A 26,357-nucleotide genomic window follows, 5' to 3' on the forward strand; every position below is an offset into this window, starting at 1 on the left:
CAAATTTTTCCAAAACATTTGTATGTTTGACAATCATTTACTACTTTGCTATTTAGATCCCCAACAAGGACCGATTTTTCATTGTATCAGTTGCTTTCTCTAAAACCTCAAAAAATTCATCCACTTCTATTTTAGTAGAACCTTCTGTGGGACCATTGACACAAATAAGTCTCATTATCCAGTTCCCCATTCTGATATTTGCCCACATCACTCTAATTGAAATCGCCTCCATTCAAGAAGATTAGCCTCCTATTTAGTGTTGAATGCTATGGCTACTCCTTCTTTTCCTTGATTGCCATTGCCTGAATATAACATTTTGTATTTATTGCTCAGAAAGATCTCACTAGTTTTTTTTTTCTTTTTTTGTTTTATTCACCCCTATTACTGTGTACCAATCTGGTACTTATCCGATTCCTGACTAGCTCCATTTCTTTGCCATTCATGCTTCTTATGTTTATAGTACCGATCTTGAACTCTTGTGATATTGAGTTTGGGTGTGTTTTAAGATTTGTTCCAGTAGCCGACTTTTCGCTGTTCGCCCTTATTCCCTAGTGAAAACAACTGGGGCCTTTTTAACTGGGCCAAGCCCCAGTTGGCATGAAATTCTATCATGTTTTATCGTTATTTTATATTGTGGTTTAAGCCTATAAGAATGCAATTTGGTCGGCTAAATCCCAAATTGCCAGTCCATTTTCTGCTTTTTTTTTTTTTTGCTGATTTTCATACCAAATTTATTAATAGTTATTCAGTTTACTCAGAGAATCTTGCAGACTTGTACTGGATTTATTTAGAAGTATGACATCATCTACATAAAGTAAAGAGCTAAGATTAACATTGTCAGTTTTGAAATTAATTTTAATACCACTTTCCTTCAGAATGTGGTCCATATAGATAATGAATAACCTTGGAGATAATGTGCACCCTTGTCACAAACCTGATTTAACATCAAACCATCTTCCTGTACCGCCTTCAATTCTAACTGCTGACTTAAAGCTTAAATAGAGACTATATATATTGCTGTTCCATTTTCACCATATAACTGTAGCATTTTGAAGAGCTTTCCTCTTGGCACTTTGTCATATGGCGTTTCCAGATTTCTCAGCTATTTGTCTTAAAGTGAAAATCTGATCCTGACAATCTCTATTTGGCCTAAATCCAGCTTATTCTTTGCAAAGTATCCCTTCCACAATTTTTCGTAGCTGTTTTTCAAGTATACTTGTATAAATATTACCGGCAACACTCAATAGGGAAATATCTCCGTATTTCTCTAAAAAATTTAAAATGCCAAGAAGTTATATTCTTGGTTTCATCCTTTATAACCAAATGACTTGAAGTAATTTCAACTGTGTAATTCTCACATTCAGTTTTATTTCCATTTTTATAGATGGGTACTATGGGCTCTACTCCAGTCATCCGGAATTTGATCCTCTTACCTGGCCTTCTGAATTATGAAGTGCAGCGATTGTAAAACTTTTATACTTCCATATTTAAGCATTTATTATTAAGTGAGACCTTAAAGCAGTCAGGGATTCATTGAGGGAGACTACATGCACCAGCTGTGATACGTGTTCTTGAATTCATTCACACCACTTGCACACACAACATCCAATAACAATCCGTTCCAATCACACACCACTCTATGAGATAAAAAGCTAGCTCTCATCTCTTTGTTGGCTGCATTCATTCTTAGCCACCAAGGAAGCTGTCTCGTCCTTTCTCCTTCCTCCATAAAATGAAAAATTCCATCAAGTGAAATCCTGTATGACCCTTTCAGAAGTTTGTAGGTCTCAATTATATCAGTCCTATTTTTTCCTGTTTGCTAATGTCAGCAGTCTACAAATTCTCAATCTGGCCTCATAATCAGTATTCCACAATCCTGATATCATATTTAATCTTGCACTCTCTCTTCATCGTATCAGAATCATCATGGAAACCCAGAGACCAGACCTGTGCACAGTAGTCCAACTGAGGTCTTATCAATAAGGATGTCATTTTGCCACCTTTTATGGTGGCCAAATGACATCCTTATCTTTACATATCAAAGTTCGTTTCAGCATTGCAATTATCCTCTGAGTTGTATTTGCATTCTTTGCTTATATGGCTCTTGGACTTCAACTTCCTGTCTACTAAAAACTCCAAGATACCCAGCCTGATCAGTTCCTGCTAACATAATCCTACCAGTATAATATGACATTGGATGTCTAATCTGACAGAAGTGCATGAGTTTACTAACATTGAACTGACAGCCATTTTCTAATACCCACAATTCCAGCCTATTGAAATCATTTTGCAAGTACTGCATATCAGCTGCACTCTTGATTACCCTGCCTATCTTTGCACCATCAGCAAATAGCTGTATGTCACCAGTCAAATCCTTCCCAATGTCATTAACATACAGATTGAATAACAGTGGACCAAAGAATGATCCTTGTGATATACCACTGGTTACCTTAAATCTTGCAGACTCATATTCCCATGTACCACTTTTTGATATCTGCCAATCAGCCATCCTCTTATCCATGCAAATATTTTATAATCTGACTCATATTCTCCAGTTTATGCAACAGTCTTCCATGCTGTTTTCTGTCAAAAGCCTTATCAAAATTCAAAAGTATCATGGTGTATTCATTCCCTTTGTCTAACTCATTGGTAACATTATTATACAATGAACAAATTGCTAAAACAGCACCTTCTCTTAGTAAATCCATGCTGTTCATTGCACAGTAGAGATTCTCTGTCAACCATTGCTGAATGCAAACCCTATCCAACTTTTCAAAATCTTCATCCCTCCAGAGATACTAATAGGTCAATAGTTGGATACATCAGTCTTTGCACCACCACCCTTGTGCAATGGGATTACCATACATTCTTTCTACCTCTGTGGAATCTTCCCTGTTCTGAAACTCAAATTATATACCTGTGGTCAAAGGAATAGCCAGTTCATCTGAACACACTTTTAGCATCCTTGTTAATTAATATCCCACCAGTTTCTATTGCTGAATTCTTATTTCATTTGTGCAACAGCTCTTAGACCTCCTCCTCACACACCTGAGTTTCTTCATTCAGTGAAAAAGCAATGAGTACAGTGTTTCATATACCAGGTTGATTAGCTTTTAGTAAAATGGGTTCTCATTTGTTGAACAACCTCTTCTGCATCTGTCACCCCTCCCCCTCCTCACTCCACCTGCATTCATTAGAGTTATTCTTTCATATTCATTCTTTCTTTTATCTGCAGCATAATGATAAAATTTTTGGGAGTTATCTTTAGCTTGCAGAGCCAGTTTATTTTCATACTCATTTTTCAGACTTAGCTTTCTGTAGAACAGTTGTGAATCTTCTGGCTTGCTGCTTATCCTTATGCACACACAGTATTCCTTCTACATTATCCTTTTCTTATGAATCTCTTGTTTGATGAGATTACACATCCATTTTCAAACTCTAGGGACACAATTTTGATATTGCATCATTTAAATATTTTTTAAACACTGCCCATGCACTTTTGATATCCTTTGCATCTAGCAACCAATGCAATAGTGCAGAATCTAGCATATTCCTCAGTTGGTCATAATTTCTTGCTTTGCAGTTCAGCATATAACTTTTTCTGAATGGAATATTCATAAACTTAGTCACTTCCCAAGTGAGTACTGCACGAGCACTACCACCAACCGGAGGCAGAATAGTCATCTTTAACTGTAATCCCTTGGCTCTATAATCAAATCTAACACACTATGACTTTGAGTTTCTTCTGTCACATGTTGATTGAGAAATTTGTTTCGCAACAACGCAATAAATTCAGTTTCATTCTTCTCACGAGATTTTACTGCTACTCAATCAATGTTTGGATAATTAAAGTCATTATTTCTCTTTTCACACCCATTGTCTTTATTTGCTATTGCATCTTTGTTACTAGCAACTGATCCACTAGGTCTGTAACAAAACCCCATTATTTATTTGATCCTGTTAACCACAACCTCACACCAGATAGTTTCAAACTCAGTGGCAAATGAAAAACTGTTACTAGTTTTACAGTCATAGGTCTCAACACCTAACTGAATTTAAGTTATCCACTATCATTAGTAGCACACCCCCTCCTCTCCTATCCAGTTTATCCTTCCTAAAAATAATGTACTCTTTACACTCAATATCAGTTAGTGTGTCTGCTTCTGGTAGCCAGGTCTCACTAACGCCTTGCCTATAATCTAAGGTCCCAACATATTGACCAAAGAAAATGGATTCCACCCCCTATGTGTTTCTGATACTCCTAGCATTCATGTACATACATAATAAGCTACCTACATGTTTTTTGTACCCTAGTCTATATGACACAGTTGGACAACTTGGAGATCTCTGTTCTTATCTAGTATGTTATTTATGCAGGCATCTTTGCACATGCTTGATGGGTTCCAACCAGATGAACAGAAATTTGAATTCATTCTTTCCTCATAATCGTTTCCACGATAATGTCCATTCCCAGTATTAACACAGTTATATAACATTGTCGCTCATACACAGATTCTCACCATTCCTCCCATCATAATTTAGTTTCCCTGGCTTTCTGATCTGATATCTGACTCTGATTTCTGGTCAAATTTCATCTCCTCCAACTGCTTTTTCACATTTTAAGTTTTTAATAGCTTTTTCTAATTCAGGTATAGGTATGTTTTCCTAACTGCATTCTTTTGGGAGTTTTCTACCACTGTGCTGACACTTATTTCATTTAGCAATTTTTCAAAGTAATTACTCTAGACATCTAGAATATCTTTATCTTCAGTTTTCATGTCACCTTTATCAATTCTGATTCCTTTTACAGTACTCTTTCCTCCATTTCTAAGTGTTTTAGTAGCCTACAGAATATTTTGCCACCTTCCTGATATTTATTTTCTGGATCAGAGAAATGTGTATGAAAGTGAAGCACTGTGTATAACTAGCTAAATGAAAGTCTTCCCATGACTTTCGTTTAGCTAATTATACACAGTGCTTCACTTTCATACACATTTCTGTGATCTACTTGTCAAGAATTTGATTTGTTTTCTTCTTTTCCTTGACTGCCTCTTTAACTTCCTAAATCCACCATGGAATTCTGATTTTTCTATACTTACAGATAACCTCACTATATGCCTCTCTGGCTGAATCAGTCAATGTTTTCTTTAGGGTTTGTCACTGAATCTCCAATGCTTGGGTTTCAAACTGTTTCATTTTTTCTTGAATGATGTTTGTGTCCGCTCGGTTAGCATAATGGCTGTGCGCTTTGCAACCATATTCCTGGGGAAGGAGTGTCCTAGGTTCGATTTCCATTGGAGACGTGAGGAGCTGAAGGATCTTCCTCAGCCACAGCCAAGTTAGCCAGTCTTGGGTGTGGACAGTAGGGTTTTTCCCCCTAGTTTATCCTGGGGTTTTCATCCTGCAAAGCAGGCAAACCGGCCTTGAGAACTCAACATTATGGACATAGGATACACCAGGGTATAAGGCTGACCACCTTATCCTGTGGACGGTTTGAGGTCTTATGATTAAGCCCTTGAAGGATAGGTTGACCCTCGTACTGTGTGCAAATGCGAGTGGCGACTGCAAGATCAAGCCACTGCTCGTATACCACTCAGAAAACCCCAGAGCCTTCAAGACACATAAGGTTTTAAAAGAAAAACTGCAGGTTATGTGGAGGGAAAACCCAAAGGCGTAGGTCACCAGGCAGTTTTTGTGCAGTGGGTCAACTAGGTCTTTGGTCCTGCCGTTAAGGAATACCCTGAGGTCAATGACTTATCCCTGCAAGCCCTTCTCGTCCTTGACAATGCTCCTGCCCACCCACCAAACCTTGAGGACGATATCCTCGAGGAGTTCAGCTTTATAAAGGTTCTCTGCTTTCCACCCAGCACCACCCCTATCCTACAGCCCATGGACCAACATGTGATCTCCAATTTCAAGAAACTTTTTATCAAACACGTTCCGACGCTGCTTTGAGGTTACAGAGAGCACAAACCTCACCCTCCGAGAGTTCTGGAAGGACCACTACAACATTGTCATATGCCTCAAAATTATTGATATGGCCTGGCAGGGTGTTACAAAAAGGACCTTGATCTCTGCATGGAAAAAGCTGTGGCCTGAGGCTGTGGCTGAAAGGGACTTCGAAGGATTTAGACCTGAACAGGAAGTGCTAGAAGAGATTGTGTCCCTCGGAAAGTCCATGGGCCTGGAAGGGGATGAGGGAGACATCGAAGACCTTGTCACCGCACATTCCGAGGAACTAACCATGGAGGAGTTGATGGACCTACACATGCAGCAACATATGGAGGCTCTGCAGGAGATTGGTACAACTGCAGAGGAGGTTATCTCTTCAAGTGAGATAAAGAAAGTGTTGGCAATGTGGGAAAAAAAAGTTTCGGACTTTATTGAAAAGAAACACCCTGAAAAGTTGCAACTGGTCGTGCAGCGGCGCTATTTAATGACACTTGCCTAACTCATTTCAGAAACATTCTAAAAGGGAGGAAGAAACAAAGCTCCTTGGACAGGTTTCTATTGAAATGCCCTGCGGATGAAAGTGACGAAAGCGTGGCAAAAAAGAAAAAACTAGTGAAGAAGAAAATTAAGTTAAGCAAAAGTGAAGTGAAAGAAAAAATTAATACCATACGCTAATCGGCTCTGCCAACATCTGTTTATTTCTTTAGATTCTCTTTTACATGTATGTATGTATTTGGTTTTATTTTATTTTGTACAATATTTGTTCATTATAAATACATTATTATAAAAAAAATTTGAGTTATTTTTTGGGGGCTGGTACGAAGTAATCTCATTTTAATTAATTTCAACGGGGAAAATTGATTTGAGATACAAGCATTTTGACTTACGAGCTTGGTCATGGAATGAATTAAACTTGTATCTCAAGGTACCACTGTGTATTGAATGTGTGGTCACAATGAAAATATAAATATTCTTCTATGATTATTCCTAATGAGATATTGCTAACATGACTATAATGCAGTAGTTAGTCATAAAATTAAGAAGTATTTATATGATTATTTTGTTATGTGGTTATTAACAGTTTGTATGGAAATTTTAACATTCAGAATTAGTGATTCATTGACATTATCTACATACATTTAGCATCTTTGTTGATTTTCACACTATCTTTTAGTTATATTTTCAGTCTATGGAATTATTCAAAAAATTGTTTTAAATATTATGATCATATACTTCTGCTTAAGAAATAAAAGAAAATACTTAGGAAATACTTGAAAATCAGGCGTGTTTGTATTTTTAATTTGTATTGTCACTTTAAATTTTGCCCAAATTTGTCACGCCTTATATTCCATTTTATTACTTGTCAGCACTTTCATAACAGTGAGAGAAAGATTAAGGTATATTTATTCTTCATGTTAAAGAACAATAAGTTACATTGCAAGTTAGTAAAAATTTATCTTAAAGTGAAACAGAAACATTAAGCTAATCTTCAAGTTTGTTTTATTCTTGGGATTATCTCACTTCATGTTGATTCATAATTGAGATGAATTTCTTTTGTAAAATAATAGTGTTTTTACATTAGATACTATCTATCATAGTCTGTATGATACTAATGTCAGTTTTTCACAGCAGTGTATTTAAACCAGTTTACTGAAGAATATTATATTAAATTACGATATTTGATGTTACAAGTTAGGTGTTTGTTCTTGTATCTTAATAATATTTAATGCAGTAACTGTATATATAGTATTACAATACAATACTTATTAGTAATTATTGGTATTTCAGATAACCTCGAAGAAAAAGTTTTATTCGAACCACTTAAACATCCAGATTATTTTGGTGTCCATGAGCTCTTCACTGTTAAGGATCTGTTTGATGCACGAGTACATTTAGGCCACAAAGAAACAAATCTGAATGATAACATGCGACCTTTCATATTCGGCACACGCTTGGGAGTATTAATTTTTGATTTGGATCAGACTGCAGAATTACTTCGCGAAGCTCTTAATTTTACAGCTCATATTGCCTATAGAGGGGGAGTAATTCTATTTGTCAGTCAACAGCCACAGGTATTCCTTTTTCATTTCATCTTTATGTTTATATTTTGATAACCTTATTAGCATACAGTATGTATCCCCATTATATGTTTGAATTTTCATTTTTCTGTCATTTTGTTATTTGTGTTCGTTATTTTATGAGGTGCCTCCAGAAAGTAATGTCTGACCAACAATTTAAAAAAAAAAAAAAAAAATGGTAGAGAAGAAAACAAGTTTTATTATATGCTAAAATACTTACATATATAGTTTTTTTCCCACACAGTCATCATTGATTTCTAGACATTTTTGGTATTGTGATACCAGCTTCTTCATCTCCGCATCAAAAAAGTCTACTGCCAGTGAGTTTCAGCCGTGGATTCATACTGTTCTTCAGTTTCTCATTTTTCTTCAAAGTGCTGAGATGGGACCCACTGCTTCATATGCAGGAACAAGAGGTAGTTACTCAAAAAGTTCCCACCTAAACTTCTGAATTTGCTGGGCAATTCAAGGTGCAGTGTGAACTTGTGCATTGTTGTGCAAAAGCATGATCTCTGGTGACAGAATTTCTTTATCAGATACTTTTATTCTCAATTGCTCATCTGAGTTTCTTCAGCATTTAACAGTATGCATCAGCATTAATTATGGTTCTTTACTGAAGAAAATTGATGAGCAAGATCCCTTTTTAGTACCAGAAGACAGTGACCATCATTTTCTTGGCCGACATGCCTGTTTTAATTTTTTTTGCTTTTAGAGATGACGAATGGCACCACTACTTTGATTGGTGTTTTGACTTCATGTTTATGTATGATATCCACATTTCATCACCAGTCATGATAAAAAAAAAAGTTCATCTTCATTTTTATAATGCTCTAGAAATTTTTGATCTGTTGCTGTTTATTTGCATCAGTCAGCATTTTTGGGACTCATCTGGCACACAATTTCTTATACCCCTAGCTTTTCTATCACAGTTTCATGAATGACTGAGTGTGAAACTTTTGGAAATTCAAAAGAAAGTTCCATAATTGTGAAACAATGATTCTGATGAATTTTTGTGTTCACTCTTTCCATAAAATCATCTATCACCACACTGGCCGGCAACTCTGCTCTTCATTGTAAACATTGTAGTGCCCTTCTTTAAACAAATGACACCATTGCCTAACTTTACTGTCACTTATCACATTAGCCCCATAACCCTTATACATTTGTCAACGGAAATCTGCAGCATGGTTGTTTTTTGCCAACAAAAACTGTATCACCATGAACCTTGCAACTAGTAGGATTTTTTATCACAGCACTCATTATAAATTATTCATAGAAGACAACAAACTATAACACAACAAAAGAAGAATTTTCAACAGCTAGCTAATAAGTCACTCTATGCTACCATGCATGCATGATTCCCCCCCCCCCCCATATCTTATTTGGTGGTAAATTATGAATCGGCCGCACTTCCAGAAAGTGAGGCCTTAGAGCATTCTAACTTCAAATAAGTTTACAAATTGTTGATATTTTTGAAATAGTATTTCAAAAATTTAACTTTTGAGACAGTAGTTACTGAAATTTCATTATTTATTTCTCCCTTTTTTATAAATCAAAGAATACAAAAATATTGATAAGCAGCAAGTACCTTAATAACACAGTATCTGGCCATCCATTGTCTACAGCAAATTGGTCTCTCTCTCTCTGCTATCAGATACTTGATGATAGGTTAGCATTTGTTTACTGACCATGTTATCAAGTAATTAGCTGCCGGACATTATAATTATTCACTCATCTCATTGAGATCCCATGATTCATTGGGTGATATCCACACTAACCCATATTATGATGCCTGTCATATTTAATCCTTAAACTCATTCATGAAAAACCTGTTTCTGGAAGAAAAATGATGCCAAATCCCTGCGTTCACAAGATATGAACCCAAGTCTTTCCAATTAGAGAACTTCATCTTTACCAGCTGATCTCTGGAAGTTTTTTCAACCTGCATCTACTCGGCAGTTGAAAGTAATAATTCAGGTAAGCTTCCACAAGCAGTATTTGGGACTTAGGGAGAGAACAACAAGGTGAACACCTGCTATATTAGCTTACCCTGGCATTCTTACTGATTGCTTCTTAGCATCCAAGGTAATAACTGATCACAAGAATGATCCTTGCTGAGTGGATAGCATATCTGCTCTTCAACTAATGGGCTATAACAACTTGGTGAATTGGAACATTAGCCATGATAATTAATTAAACTTAATATGGATTTTATTTACATAATTTTTATTAGCAGAATTTTTGTCCTTGTGTCAAGGGCATCTTCAATATACTGAAATTTAATGGACTGTAAATTTGAATTTTAACCGTGACATGGATCTTTGTGAATGTTTAGTTGGTAGCTGATGTTTGCTATCTGCTATGAGACTACTACCTTGTTTATTGGACACCTGAAGCGACTCGAAAAAGCATCATATTTATTTATTTTTTTTTTTTAATGCAAGGTTCCTGGATTATCAAATCCCTGGTCTACCTAAGGTTCCAAATGTATAATGGTTTTACAACTTTGGTGTTTGGAATTCACATAAAAAAAATAGTATCCCATTCATATATTTGAGTAGGAAAAGAAAGTTCATAACTAATTTTTACAATCCATACAAAAAAAAAAAAAAAAGCTTCCATAGCTAAAACAATAAAAAATCAGTTGGGATTTAACACATGAATGCCAGGTCCTATACCTGTTGCTTTAGACTTTAGGTTTGCCATCTGTTGGGTGCATGACAAATTGTTACACGTGCTTTCAAGAGAAAAACAAAGGTTATATTAGAAAGGAAAATACTATTTGCTTTCCAGTAATATAATTCACTAATAATCAAGAGAAATTCTTTAATTATTTTTATTTCTAAATTCCTAAAGCTGTAGGTAATTATATTTCAATATGAATTAATCAGGCATGAACCCTTTGCCTATGACTGGCATGTTTGAGAGAAACAATAGGCACGAATATACATAAACAATTTACAGTTGTGGTATTATGGGTGGTGCAATAAATCACTCTGGTATTATTCTGGAATTACATGTCATCCTATAAACTAGTTACATATGCAACTTTATGAAGGGCTTTGTTACATCGTATATATCTGCTATTATTATATCGATGCTCTATATATATATATAATTATATCCTTTCTTACTTCAATCTCTTCTATCCAAATTCCTACCGTTTGCCTTTTGTTATGTCGGCTGCGCCATTGTTATGTGGCCTTTTCTTTGTTTTATCTTTATCGTTATGTTTCCTTTTTATTCTTTTATTTTCTTAATCTTGTTTTAATTTTAACTTTCTAAGGGCTGCCAGAAATACCTGTTCCCTGAATACTATGAACTATTCACTCAGACAAATTTATTTACTGCGCCAGCCTGTGCGGGCGCTATTTCTTTGCTAAGGGTCTACATCAATGATCCTTCTCATTGACAGTGCCTACATTCGATCTTGCCGAACTCTGCTGCCGTGCCATGCTGGAACTTCTCGAAAGTCAGCTCTTAAAAATAACAGCTGAACTGCGATGAACACTTGTAGCACACGGAGAGAATGCAGGAACAAAAAAACGGGATTCAATTCTGTGTCACAGGTTTTATACGCTCCCCAAGAGCGCCACCTTTCCGAGTTTGAATTTCTCTTATCGTCCCGCCTATTGGTCTCCGACTGGGTGACTTCACCGATCAACATACAGGACTTTCTATTTCCGAGAATGTATGCATCACGATATCTTCTCATATGTGATTCCCGTGGGTGCCTACGCTGCTCTTTTAGCGTTAGGGTGATCTTTGCCCTATGTTGCTGAATACCTTGCATTCTTTCACTTGTAGAAAATTACTAATAATTTCTCTTATAACTGCTCCTTTTTACTGACTTACATTTATACTTGACACACACAGATACATTGATTTTAATTCACATAATTCAAAGTTTAATATACAAGATGTTGTTCACAAAAAAAAACATAGTTATACTGTGCTAAAAGATAAAAAGATAAGTATGCATATTTATTTTATGTTTATTGTTAGATTCTGGAATGGTGATGTCATGTAAAAATGAGGTCGCCTATTTTAGATCTAACAGCTTCATTTAAAAAAAAAGTGAGTACTGGTTTGTTTTGCAGAAAGTAACTAACCAATAATAAATAGTTTTTACATATACTATTAGCTTATTAAAAACTCCATGGAGGCACAAATCCATAGAATTCTAAAGTATGATCACATAATTTGTCCGTGCATATATTTGCAAGAATCAATATGTATAAGATTTTCTTGAAAACTATCACAGTATTTTTTTATTTATTTATTTTTTTATAAAACATAGGATTCATTTTCACAATGCAATTAAACTGTATATAATGAATAAATCTTCTCCCACACAAATGCACCTTACTACTACTAGTGAACTTCACAGGCACACGCAAAACAAAGGAAGTGTAATACTGAGCAGGAAATACAGTAAAATACCCAAAAAACCTATTTCAAAATAATACATAAGAGAAATTTTTTCTAAGAACTTTCACTTTCAGCTATTCCTTCTCATGTTTATCTCCGAGAAAGAAAAGATCAGTTTTTTGGAGTTAATTTTCAAGAAAGCCAAAAGCTTGGCTAATCATAAATGATTAGCAAAGCTTGCCTCATTTTTAGAAATCACCCGAGGAATTAAGAAGTGTGAAGATTTATGCAAAATTTGTGTTTTCAAACCTGGTGAAGTATCAGAGCTTTACCTGAAATTGAAATATGAGAAATATCACATTAGACGATTTTGATTTTTTTTTTCTGAAATGATATACGAAATGTGTGTGATTATTTTATGAAAGGAACAATGTGATTTTCTATACATTGTTAAATTTATTTCTGATGGCTATACTTTAGTGAAATTAGAATGAAACCATAATTTATATAAACAGTTGTAGTCAGCACCAGTCTATACAATAAATGTAAGTGCAACTCTATACTTGAAGAGATAGGAGGAGGAAAATACTGCTTCTAATGATATCATCACTAGATATTTATACTTAGTGCAGAAACCAATCCAGTTATGCCATGCAAAATATTTTTAAAAGAAAATATTATATATGGGCTTGAAATACAAAAACATTACTTTTGAGATATACTGGTTTGTTTTGCAAAAAGTAACTAACCAATAATAATTGATTAATAACCAACAATAACAATAATTTGAGTGTTATATATGATGAAGACATGTCACAAATATTAGGTATATATATATATATATATATATATATATATATATGCGTGAAAATTTGACTGAAAAAACTTTAAATTGGCATGTCATATATATTGCTGAATGTGTGAAATGTAGCTTGCCTGACCCTCCTGAAGCAGAAGGATCAGGCAAGCTACTGGCAGATGCACAACATATGCTAAACATGGTGTAGTGTGAATGTGTTAAAATTATATTGTTATACATGAGAATCAGAGCAATCATAGCAAATGATGCCACTTTTTAAGATTTCTGAACTTGAATGGAAATAATGCAACTTTGAAGGTTTCTGAACTTTATACAGTTTTGAAAGCACTTTGTTAGAATAAAGAAACACTGAAAAGATGATAGACAAATATGAAAAATATAATTATTAATATTTATAATTTAGAAACCTAAGGTATTTATAATATATGCAGCTTAGCAAGTTATGAGAAGACCTTGGGAAGAATATCTTATTTTTCTTCTAGCTAATAACCTCTAAGGTCCTTTCTTACAAGTGCAATTTCTTCCATTCTTTTCTGTCCTGAGCTCTTCCCACTTCATCCTGAACATTATCCTTCCAATGTCACTGTGGTCCTGTAGGTTACCTTCAGGTCACATCATCACAACTTCTGTAACCATTTTCTCTTTATCCATTATTTCCACATTTCAGGCCATCTCACTTTTAACCTTGAAACCTCTGATTTTATCAGTTAGTAGTAATGTGGGATTTAAACGATTGCTATAGCACTTGATTGTCTAAACTCTTCTCATGTTGTTTTATCTCTTACAGGCCCAAAGACTTTTCCAGTGATTTTATTTTCAAAAGTCTGCAAGACTTTTTTCATTTTGGTCTGTTACGTTCTAAACTTCTGCTGTACATAAAACAGTTGGTCTAAGGATTGTCTTATATATTTCATTATCGATAGTAAAGTGGTAATTTCCCCCTTGGGTTAATTTGTAATCTAGCTTTCCAGAAGCAGTTCTGAATTTTTGGAGTGTTATTCTGATGTTGTCAGCATTTTCTCTGAATAGGCAAATATGATCTGCATATTCTAATATTATTGTTAACTCACATTGACTTTTACAGTTGTTCTAATACAGTAAGCTGAATTAAATAGGATAGTACATTAGCATTAAATATATGAAGAGCCAAAGGCTTCAATTCGGCGACATATGACTTGTTTAAGTTAAGGGTTTCTTACATTATCGTTTCTTACATCCCATAAGAAACGATATGGGATGTAATATCCCTTAACTTAAACAAGTCATATGTTGCCGAATTGAAGCCTTTGGCTCTTCATATATCTAATATTTATTAGGACACCTCTCGGCAATACTCATAGAAGGGTTGTGAGTTCTGTTCGCTACAAACTTGATATTAACTATTAACTAGGTCTACCTACTCACTGATGAGACCTCAATAAAGGTTGAAACCAGTCTGGGTAGTGACCTTCTCTCATAATGTAGAACAGTAATGCGGTTCCTAGGAGCTAAGTTCACATTATGGGTAAATATCAAGAATAGTGATCGGAGCTTGCTCCACCTTTGACATGAGTTGCCTCAGCTTGCACTACCTTAAGGGTCAGTTGCTGCAGTATCCATGTATTTGCTTACGCTTGGAATCGCCGAACTTTATATAGTTTCTACTATATTCGGCATGAAACTCTTTGAGTTTCTTATTCGGCTAAGAAACGATATGTGATGTAACATCCCTTAACTTAAACAAGTACATTAGCATGTTTTAGTGCTGTCTGAATAGTGAAAGGTTAAGCTCTAATTCTGCTAGCCAAAACCATACTTCACTTTTGCAAAGAACATCATCATCAAATTCCTGATATATACCCTCAAGGGGGTGTGTACAGGATATTATAGTACTACATGAAAAATTACATCATTAATAACTTCCTGTCTACAATATTCCTCCAAATCAGTCTTTTACCTGTCAAGATTCCAACATGATCAGATCTTATATTTCTATCTTCTAAGGCACTTTTTACTGTATCAATCCACCTATATCTTGGTCTTCCTCTGGGTGTTTTTCCTGCACCTGACAGAGAACACTTGTTTTGCTAATGTTTCCTCTCCCATTCTGTTTAAGTGACCATACCACCTGAGATTAGCACTGCTAATGCATTCCTGAATGCTGACAATGTGAAGTTCTTTCCTAATATCCTCATTAATATCCAAATTACATCATTAATAGCTTCCTGTCTACAATATTCCTCCAAATCAGTCTGTTACCTGTCAAGATTCCAACATGATCAGATCTTATATTTCTATCTTCTAAGGCACTTTTTACTGTATCAATCCACCTATATCTTGGTCTTCCTCTGGGTCTTTTTTCTGCCAACCTGGTAGAGAACACTTGTTTTGCTAATCTTGCCTCTCCCATTCTGTTTAAGTGACCATACCACTTGAGATTAGCTCTGCTAATGCATATAACAATGTGAAGTTCTTTCCTAATATCCTCATTTTTAATATGATATTGCAATTGATGCCATCTGTTCATGCCACTAATCTTTCTCAGGAGACTAGAGATTCTCATATCTGGTCTCTAGTCTTTGGTCAAGCATTTTACTTCTGACCCAGCTCTCAGATCCATAAGTTAAAATTGGTTTGAACATTGTCTTCTATACAGCTATTTAGTGTTTTGACTAATTTCTTTCTTATTCCATATAAATTTATTCAGTTGACTTCCTACCATACCAGCTTTGTTGATTCTGTTCTATTTCCATATTTAATTTACATCTTCAGTAAAAGTTATGCCTATGTAGCTGAAATGTTTTACTAGTTTTATAGGTTCTCCATTCACAATGCAGTTGATATTTTCAATGCTTCTGCCTATTTTCATTCTCTTTGTCTTGTTATTGCTGATCTTCATAGCATAAATATTACAACAGTTATTCAGTTTAGTCCGGGAATCTTGCAGACTTGTAGCTGATTTATTTAGAAGTATAACGTCATCCACATAAAGCAAAGAGTTGAGATTAAGATCTCCAATTTTGATATCAGGTTTAATACCACTTTGCTTCATAATGTGATCCATATAGATAAATGAATAACTGAGGGGACAATGTACATCCTTATCTGAAACCAGATTTAACATTAAACCATCTTTCTGTACTTCCTTCAATTCTACTGACTTACAAATAGACTAAGTATTGCTTGATACAATGCCCCATTGACACCATATAACTGTAGCAATTAGAATAGCTTCTCTCTCTTGCCACCTTATCATATGCCTTTTCCAGATCTACAAAAGCTTAAATACAGATCTATGTTATATATCCATGATTTCTCAAATATTTGTCGCAAAGTGAAAATCTGAATCCTGACAGCTTTTATTTGGCCTGAATCCTGCTGGTTCTTTACCAAGCTTCTCTTCCACAATCCTTTTCAACCATTTCTCAAGTATACTTGCATATATCTTACCAGTAACACTCAGTAGAGAAATACCTCCTGTAATTCTCATATTCAGTTTTATTTCCCATTTTTGTATGTGGGTACTATGAGAGCTCTACTCCAATCATCTTGAATTCGTCCCTCTGTCCAGGATTTCTGAACTATGCAGTGATAGTTCAGAAATCAGAATTTCTGAAGTTAAAGAGGCAGTAAAGGAAAAGAAGAAAGCATATGAAAAGTTCCTGTCAAATAAGTCAGCTTGTGCTCTTAGAGAATACAGAGACAAATGCAAGAATGCTAAACACTGTGTAAAACTAGCTAAACAAAAATCATGGAAAGACTTTGGCAAGAACATAGAAAATAAATATCAAGAAGGTGGCATAATATTCTGAAGGTTGTTGAAGAAGCTTAGAAATGGAGGAAAGAGTTCTGTAAAAGGAGTTAGAGATGATAAAGGTGACATGAAAATGGGAGAAAAAGATATCCTTCAAGTACAGAGTAATTACTTCAAAAAATTGCTAAATAAAACACGTGGTGATAGCACAGCGGTAAAAAACACTCAACAGGCAAACAGGAATATGTATCCATACTTGAAGTAGAAAAAGCCATCAAAGGCTTGAAATGTGGAACGACAGCAGGAGTAGATGATATTCGACCAGAAATGCTGAAGTATGGTGGTATAAGGGTGTTACAGTGGCTGCACTGCATAGTTCAGAAAGCCTGGACAGAGGGACGAATTCCCGATGATTGGAGTAGAGCTCTCATAGTACCGATATATAAAAAGGTAAATAAAACTGAATGTGAGAATTACAGAGGTATTTCCCTACTGAGTGTTCCTGGCAAGGTCTATGCAAGTATACTTGAGAAACGGTTGAGAAGAATTGTGGAAGAAAAGCTTGGTGAAGAACAAGCTGGATTCAGGCCAAATAGAGGCTGTCAGGATCAGATCTTCACTTGACGACAAATAGTCGAGAAAGCATGGGAATATAACGAAGATCTGTATTTAAGTTTTGTCGATTTGGAAAAGGCATATGACAAGGTGCCAAGAGAGAAGCTATTCAATACGCTACAGCTACATTACATGTCACTTTGGCATTATATCAAGCAATACTTAGTTTGTATTTGAGGTTGTAAGTCAGCAGTTAGAATTGAAGGAAGTACAAGAAGATGGTTTCATGTTGAATCTGGTGTGAGACAAGGATGTACATTATCCCCTCTGTTATTCATTATCTATATGGATCACATTATGAAGGAAAGTGGTATTAAACATATCAAAATTGGTGATGTTAATGTCAGCTCTTTGCTTTATGCAGATGATGTTATACTTCTAAATAAATCCGCCACAAGTTTGCAAGATTCTCTGATTAAATTGAATAGCTGTTGTAATAGATATGGTATGAAGGTCAGCAATAAAAAGACAATGAAAATAGGCAGAATCATTGAAAATGTCAACTGTGTTATGAATGGAGAACCTGTGGAACAAGTAAAACGTTTCAGCTACTTAGGCACAATTTTTAGTGAAGATGGTAAATTAAATATGGAAATAGACAACAGAATCAGCAAAGCTGGTATGGTGGGAAGTCAAATGAATAAATTCGTATGGAATAAGAGAAATTAGTCGGAACACTAAATTAGCTGTATACAAGACAGTGTTCAAACCAGTTTTAACTTATGGATCTGAGAGCTGGGTCAGAAGTAAAACACTTGACCAAAGACTTGAGACCGCAGATATGTGAGTGCTGACAAAGATTATAGGGGTAAACAGATGGCATCAGTGGCAATATCGTATTAAAAACGAGGATATTAGGAAAGAACTTGACAACATCAGCATCCAGGAATGCGTTAGCAGAGCTAATCTCAGGTGGTATGGTCACTTAAACAGAATGGGCGAAGAAAGATTAGCAAAACAAGTGTTCTCTGCCATGTTGGCAGCAAAATGACCCAGGGGAAGACCAAGATATAGTTGGATTGATACGGTACAAAATGTCTTAGACGATAGAAATATAAGATCTGGTAATGTTGGAGTCTTGACAAGTAACAGACTGATTTGGAGGAAAATTGTAGATAGGAAGTTAGTAATGATGTAATTTCTTTCATGTAGTACTATCATATCCTGTACACCCCCTTGAGGGTACATGGCAGGAATTTGATGATGATGATAAAAGATAAATATCATGAATATCGCAAAATTTTCTTGAGGCTATTGAAAGGGTTTAGAAATGGTGAGAAGAGTACTGTAAAAGGAATCAAAATAATTGTGACATAATTGCCAAAGATTATTCAGGATGCTTGTAATAATTACTTTTAAAAATTATTAAATGAAATAAGCAGTTATGAAACAAGAATAGAAAATATGCGGGAAGAATTTATTCATTGTCTCATGTTGATTCCATGCATTAATAAAGGGGAATAGTTAGATTAAGAGATAATCATCCTACCCCATAAAAAGTTCTAGTATACCAGGTATTGGTAGTTGTGATGACCTACAAAATCTGAAATGATCATTATTTTAAATGGCAAGAGAATAATGCTTGGATAAAGTTTTAAGGGCTAAGTCTACAAAAATCCTTAAAACGGATGAATTCACTTTCACGTAAACAAAAACAGTCATTACCTCATGACTTAGCAGCAGGAATGTATGAGGAAGTAATGTGAGAAGATACTGAAATGGAATCTCACATCCGAGGTGGAAGATCTGGATTATGTAGATAATCCATATTTTCAAGCTATAAAAATAAAGTTCAAAATTGAACCACATATTTCCGAAAGATATTAAGTGACCAACATGCAGAAGAAGTTATATGTATGAAGGTGGAACCAATGAGAATAGTGTTGGATATATATGGAAACCAAAATAAAGATCTTCAGTAGCAATGTAAAGGCCATATTATTATTACACAGGCACCTCCATAGAATCCTGACTCATTTTGGGAGACTCAAACTATCAACACAATATCTATCATACCTCTCCTTGACACTATTAACAGACAATGCACCCAGAACTGACTCAGGCAACCCATTCTATTCATTTACCACTCTCTATGCAAAAAAGCTAGTCTTCACACCCTTGCTGAACACACTTTCACAACTTCTAGGGATGACCACTTATTATGTCCTCCTCTAGCCAAGTGCTGAAACATTTCCTATAAAAGCTTTGAAGTAACTTAAGTGTCTCTATTATATCCCCTTTTTTTCACGTATCAACCAACTTTTCTTCTTCTTCATCTATGATCTCTTATGCTTTTAAGCGTCGAGATTTTGCCAAAGAGATTTTCATGCCATCCTGTCCAAAGTTTGTTGTTTTGCTTCTTTCCAGTTAATTCCCTTCTTTTCCAATTTTTCTTTTCACTCATTAAAAGAAATAACAACCAACTTTTGCAATCCAAAAATCCTCAGTCTATTTTTGTAGGATGCATTCCACAATCACTCATCTCTGGATCATCTCCACCACTTCCTCATCTCTAAGAAACGCAGGTGACCAGACCTGAGCACAGTAATCCAGATGTGGTCGTATCATGGCTTTATAAAGGGGAATGATAACTCCCTTATTTCTGCTTGTGTGCTCTTCAGTAACCAAGTAACCCTGTGAGTTGTTACAACAACTACCCTCAAATCCTTGGTTTCATCAGTTTGATGGAGTATAGTTCTCTCAATGTGATACAGCTTGTAGTCTTTGTATCCCACAATGCATACTAAATTGACACCCATTATGTTTTGCCCATGCTGTCAGCCTATTTAAATCATCCTGCAAGTTCTCTGTCACCTTAACTATTACCCTACCCAATTTGCATCATCAGCAAACAACTGAATATCTCCCTTAAAATTATTTCCTATATCATTTATCTACAAATTAAACAGCAGTGGTTCAAGCACAGAACCCTGTGACATACTACTAATCACCTGCCTGCTCCTCCATATACTACTTTTTTGTATCTGTCCATAAAAAATTAGTAGATTATTAATGCATAAGCTTTAGAGAGCTTCAAAAAGCCATGCTGCCTTTTATAGTGTACGATATTCTTATCCATCCATTTCTGAATTCTCTTTGACCAACTTCTCCAGCGCACAGACTTTGATCCTCTTTAATGTAAAGGAATTATTTTGCCCTCCTTCCACTCTTGTTAGAACTGAGACTTAAACAGCTTAGGCGAGGTCATCACCAGTTTTCTCTGCACATTCTCACAAAACTTGAGTCAATACCCCATCCAGTCTCACAGCTGTATTTGCATTCAGATTTTGCAGTGTAATAAGTACTTCTGGGGTGTTTAAGCGTCAAAGCTGTATAACTGAGAGGAGACATCCACATCGCCTTTAAAGGAATGCCGAGAACCGACCAGGGCTTCAGACCTATTGTCCAATCCTCACCTTCTCGTGGTGCACCCTGTTGGGTATCTACCTAGATACTGAACGAATGAGGATGGGCTGGCAATTTGGGATTTAGCCGACCAAATTGTAATTCTTATTGGCTTAAACCAAATTATAAAATGATGGTACAACATGACAAAATTTCATTCCGGCTGGGGCGTCGCCCGGTTAAACAAGGCCCCCGTTGTTTTCACCAGGGAACCAGGGTGAACAGCAAAAAGTCAGCTACTGGAAGAAATCTGAAAAAACGCCCTAACTCAACATCACCAGAGTTAAAGATTGGTACTATCAACATAAGAAGCCTGAATGGCAAAGAAATGGAGCTAGCTGAGGAATTAGATGAGTACCAGATCGACATAATAGGGGTGACTGAATAAAAAAGACAAAAACTGATGAGATCTTTCTGAGCAATAAATACAAAATGTTATATTCAGGCACTGACAATCAAGGAAAAGAGGGAGTAGCCATTGTATTCAACACTAAATACAAGGCTAATCTTCTTGAATGGCAGGCAGTCTCAAGTAGGGTGATGTGGGCAAATATCAGAAGGTTCTACTAAGGCAGAAGTGGAGGAATTTTTTGAGGCTTTAGAAAAAGCAACTAACACAATGAAAAAGGAAAAGTTGGTACTTGTTGGGGATCTAAATAGAAGAGTAGGAAATGATTGTCAGACATACAAAAATATTTTGGGAAAATTTGAAGAAAACAGCAAAGCTAATAATAATAGCAAATATCTGTTGAATTTCTGCTCAGAACATGGACTGGTTATTACTAACACCATGTTCCAACATAAAAATGTGCACAAATTCATGGAGAGAAGAGGCCAGGAATAAGAAAAGTCTCATTGACTATGTTATTGTTGATAGTGATGTTTTCTCCCAGTGCAAGGACACCAGAGTATACAGAGGATTTGAAATTGGAAGTGATCACTATTTAGTCTTGAGCAGGATAAAATTGAATTTCATATTGAAAAGAATAACATGTAAGAAAGTTTTAAAGCAAATAAAAGTTGAGCAGCTCTCAGATGTGTGAACTGTAGACTAAAATACCCAAAGATTATTGAAGAAAAAATGAAAGAGTTTGAGAACAGTAACCAAACTTTAGAGATTCTGTGGCAAGCCTTGAAGAAAACCCTTGATTGATTCAGCCAGAGAGGCATGTGGTGGGGTTGTCTGGACACAGGAAGTTAAAAAGGCAGTGAAGGAAAAGAAGAAAGCATATCAAAAGTTCCTGTCAAATAAGTCAGCTTGTGCTCTTAGAGAATACACAGACAAATGTAAGAAAGCTAAACACTGTGTAAAACTAGCTAAACAAAAGTCATGGGAAGACTTTGGCAAGAACATAGAAAATCAATATCAAGAAGGTGGCAAAATATTCTGGAGGTTGTTGAAGAAGCTTAGGAATGGAGGAAAGAGTGCTGTAAAAGGAGTTAGAGATGATAAAGGTGACATGAAAACGGGAGAAAAAGATATCCTTGAAGTATGGAATAATTACTTTGATAAACTGCTAAATGAAACCAGCAGTGATGACAGTACAGTGGTAAAAAACACTGACCAGGCATGCAGTCAGGAATACATATCCATACTTGAAGTAGAAAAAGCCATCAAAGGCTTGAAATGTGGAAAGGCAGTAGGAGTAGATGATTCGACCAGAAATGGTGAAGTATGGTGGTATAAAAGTCTTACAGTGACTGCATTGCATAGTTCAAAAGGCCTGGATAGAGGGATGAATTCCCTATGATTGGAATAGAGCTCTCATAGTACCCATATATAAAAAGGTAAATAAAACTGAATGTGAGAATTATTACTATTATTACGGGCAACTCCCGGGAGTCCTTAGACTCATCGAGGGAGGCCCTAAACATCATGTCCACATAACTATATGACATTCTCACAGTATCTATCATACCCTGCCTTGAACTCACTCACCGTCATAGCACCCACAACAGACTCTGGCAGTTTATTCCACTCGTTTACCACTCTAAAAGTAAAGAACCCAGCTCTAACACCCTGCTAACCACACTCTTGCCCAGCTTCCATAGGTGTCCTCTAGTTCTCACACCACCAGTCCTGATCTCAAAAATATCCTTTGAATTAATCCTATAGAAACCCTTTAGCATGAATGTCTCAATCATATCTCCCCTTTTCCGCCTATCGACTAGTTTCTGCAACCCACAAATCTTCAACCTATTCTCATATGGTTCATTCTATAGACCTGCTATCATCTTAGTCACTCGCCTCTGGATCCTCTCCACCTCCTCCCCATCAAGAAGGAACCTAGGTGACTAAATCTGGGCACAGTAGTCGAGATGAGGTCTTATCAGGGCTCGGTACAGAGGTACAATAACTTGCTTGTCTCTGCTCGTCAAGGTATTTTTCAACCACCAAGTGAATTGATAAGCTGATTTAGCTACTTTTGCAATCTGCCCCCTAAACTTTATCTCCCTATCCACCAACACTCCCAAGTCCCTGGCCTCATGAATCTCCTGGAGTACAGTTCTACAAATGTGATATACTGCTGCTAACCTTTTCACCCCAAAATGCATAACCTTACATTTTATCACATTAAATTGACATCCATTCTCCTTAGCTTAGAATTCCAATCTATCCAAGTCGTCCTGCAAAATTTTGACATTCTTCTACATTCACTATTGACCTACCCAACTTTGCATCATCAGCGAACAAACGAACTGTTCCTCTTAGATCCTTCCCTATATCGTTAATGAACAAATTAAACAGCAGTGGTCCAAGAACAGAACCCTGCATCACACCACTAGTCACAGGCCGTCTTTTGGACTCTACTCCTGAATAAACTACTCTTTGATATCTCTCTATCAACCACCCTCCTATCCATCTCACTAACCCTATATCCATTCCCATATGTTGTAGTTTGCAGATTAGGATTCCATGTGGTATCCTGTCAAATGCCTTAGCCAGGTCCAGCAGTATCACTGTAAACCCATTACCCTTATCCAGTTCAGCTGTCACTGTGTTATAAAACTTGAGCAAGTTACTGAGGCATGATCTACCCTTCATAAAGCCATGCTGTCCCCTGTAAGTATCTCATTTTCATTAATCCATTCCTGTATTTTTCCCTTGACTACTTTCTCCAAGACCTTGACAACGACTCCTGATATGCTGATTGGTCGGTAATTTGCAACCGTAGTCTTGGATCCTCCTTTATGCAGTGGAACTATTTTCCTCTCTTTCCACACCTTCGGGACTAAACCAGACCCGAGACTCAGATTAAACAACATGGTCAAGGGCACCGATAATTCTTTAGCCGCTTCACACAAGACGCATGCCGGTATACCATCCAATCCCACAGTTGTATTCACATTAAGTTTCTGTAATAGACTATTCACCTCCACTTCATTCATCACAATTCCTGTATAAATTAATGGTTCCTTTATTTTTTCAATGTCACCATCTGGATGATATACTTTTGCAAAGTGCACACTCAGTAACTCCACTATATCGACTGATTCAGTTGACCTCCTTACCATCGTCATTCTTTAAAATCATTTTGCAGTGTACAGTTTTTTTTTTGCTTGCAGCATATTGAAAGAACTGTTTGGGATTCTCTTTAGCTTGCATAGTTAGTTTCCTTTCATGATCTGCTTTTGCTTTTTTTTACCACACTTCTGGCCTGCACTTTATGCCTTTCATGTGCCTGCAGGTCACCTCTTTCTTTAAATTCTCTCCACAGTTTTTCTTTTTTTTTCAGCTAAAGCTTAATGGTGTTATTCATCCATTTAACCCCTAGTTGTTTTACTATTCAGACCCTAGGTATACAATTAGCCATAACCTCCTGTAAATGCTCCTTGACCACTTCCCATGCTCTATCGAGCCCTTGCAGTTGTACATGCCATGGCACTGATCCAAGCAATCTCCTAAGCTTGTCATACTTGCCAGCACGGTAATTCCACATATACCCTGTCTTAATCAAAAATTCCACACCTTTAGCCACCTCCCAGGTCATGACCTTATGATCACTCTCTCACCAATAGGTGGCAACATGGTCATATTCATTACAGTCAAATTCTCAGATGCTATTACCAGGTCAAGCACTCTCACACCCTAGTATTTTCAATTACATGCTGTATCAGATAGTTATCCCTTAATAATTGAATAAAATCCATTTCCTTCCTCACATGTCCTCTCCTCCTTCCAATCAATGTTACAATAGTTGAAATCCCCCATAATAATTACCCTCCTTCCACTCATTTCATCAATTTCTTTATGCATACTATCTCCACCATCTATTCCTGCACCCTATAGCAGCACCCAACTATATATTTTGTTCTGCCAGTCTCTAATCTCATACCAAATAGCCTCAAATGAGCTCTTTTCACTATCCTGTTATACAACTTCAATTCTCCTTGGCTGCAGTTCATCATCTATCATCAATAACACCCCTCCCCCCATTTTATTCTCTTTGTCCCTCCTAAACACACTATAACCTACATTCTATAGTTCTATCCCACTAACTATATCGTATTCCGTCAGCCATGTTTCAATAATGCCAATAACATGTGGCCAGGAAGAGTCAATCAAAGCCTTCCTTCTTGTTCCTAATACTCCTGGCATTAGTATACATGAAATGCATGGTCCCTTTGTCCCACCCCTATCTTGACGCGTTATTCTAACTATCCCATTCTGATTTTTTGTCCTTAGTACTGACTTGGGTACATTATATACATTCTTACACTCGACTGTCTCACTGATGTCTGCATATCCACTCCTCCCCACCTCCTTGGTGGTTCTAGTTGTCCTGGTTCTGCACATCCATTTTCATTTCATTCAGCAACACTTTTTTCAGTCTCCGCACACCGAGAATTACAGAGGTATTTAACTCCTGAGTGTTCCTGGTAAGATATGTAAGTATACTTGAGAAACGGTTGAGAAGAATTGTAGAAGAAAAGCTTGGTGAAGAACAAGCTGGCTTCTGGCCAAATAGAGGCTGTCAGGATGAGATCTTCACTTTACGACAAATAGTGGAGAAATCATGGGAATATAACAAAGATCTCTATTTAAGTTTTGTAGATCTTGAAAAGGCATATGATAAGGTGCCAAGAGAGAAACTGTTCAATACGCTACGGTTATATGTTGTCAATGGAGCATTATATCAAGCAATATTTAAACTTTATTTGAGTTGTAAGTCAGCAGTTAGAATTGAAGGAAGTCCAGGAAGATGGTTTAATGTTAAATCTGGTGTCAGACAAGGTTGTACATTGTTCCGTTTGTTATTCATTATTTATATGGATCACATTATGAAGGAAAGTGGTATTAAACATGATATCAAAATTGGAGATGTTAACGTCAGATCTTTGCTTTAAGCAGATGATGTTATACTTCTAAATAAATCCGCTA

At 36.2% G+C, this 26,357-nt stretch overlaps 1 protein-coding gene across 1 annotated transcript in view; it reads left to right on the forward strand.

Moving 5' to 3' along the window:
* The window catches only part of mRpS2 (mitochondrial ribosomal protein S2), a 92,594-nt gene that overhangs the window by 43,182 nt on the left and 23,055 nt on the right, over positions 1-26,357 (forward strand). The window contains exon 3 of the mRNA XM_090395843.1: positions 7,741-8,024. Within this exon, the coding sequence (XP_090251969.1) occupies positions 7,741-8,024 (284 nt within the window). The remainder of the gene's footprint in view (positions 1-7,740; positions 8,025-26,357) is intronic.

Source organism: Typopeltis vanoorti, chromosome 7 (assembly GCF_054136105.1).
Source record: "Typopeltis vanoorti isolate ZY-2024b chromosome 7, IOZ_Tvanoo_1.0, whole genome shotgun sequence".
In the NCBI taxonomy this organism is placed as follows: Eukaryota; Metazoa; Arthropoda; class Arachnida; order Uropygi; family Thelyphonidae; genus Typopeltis; species Typopeltis vanoorti.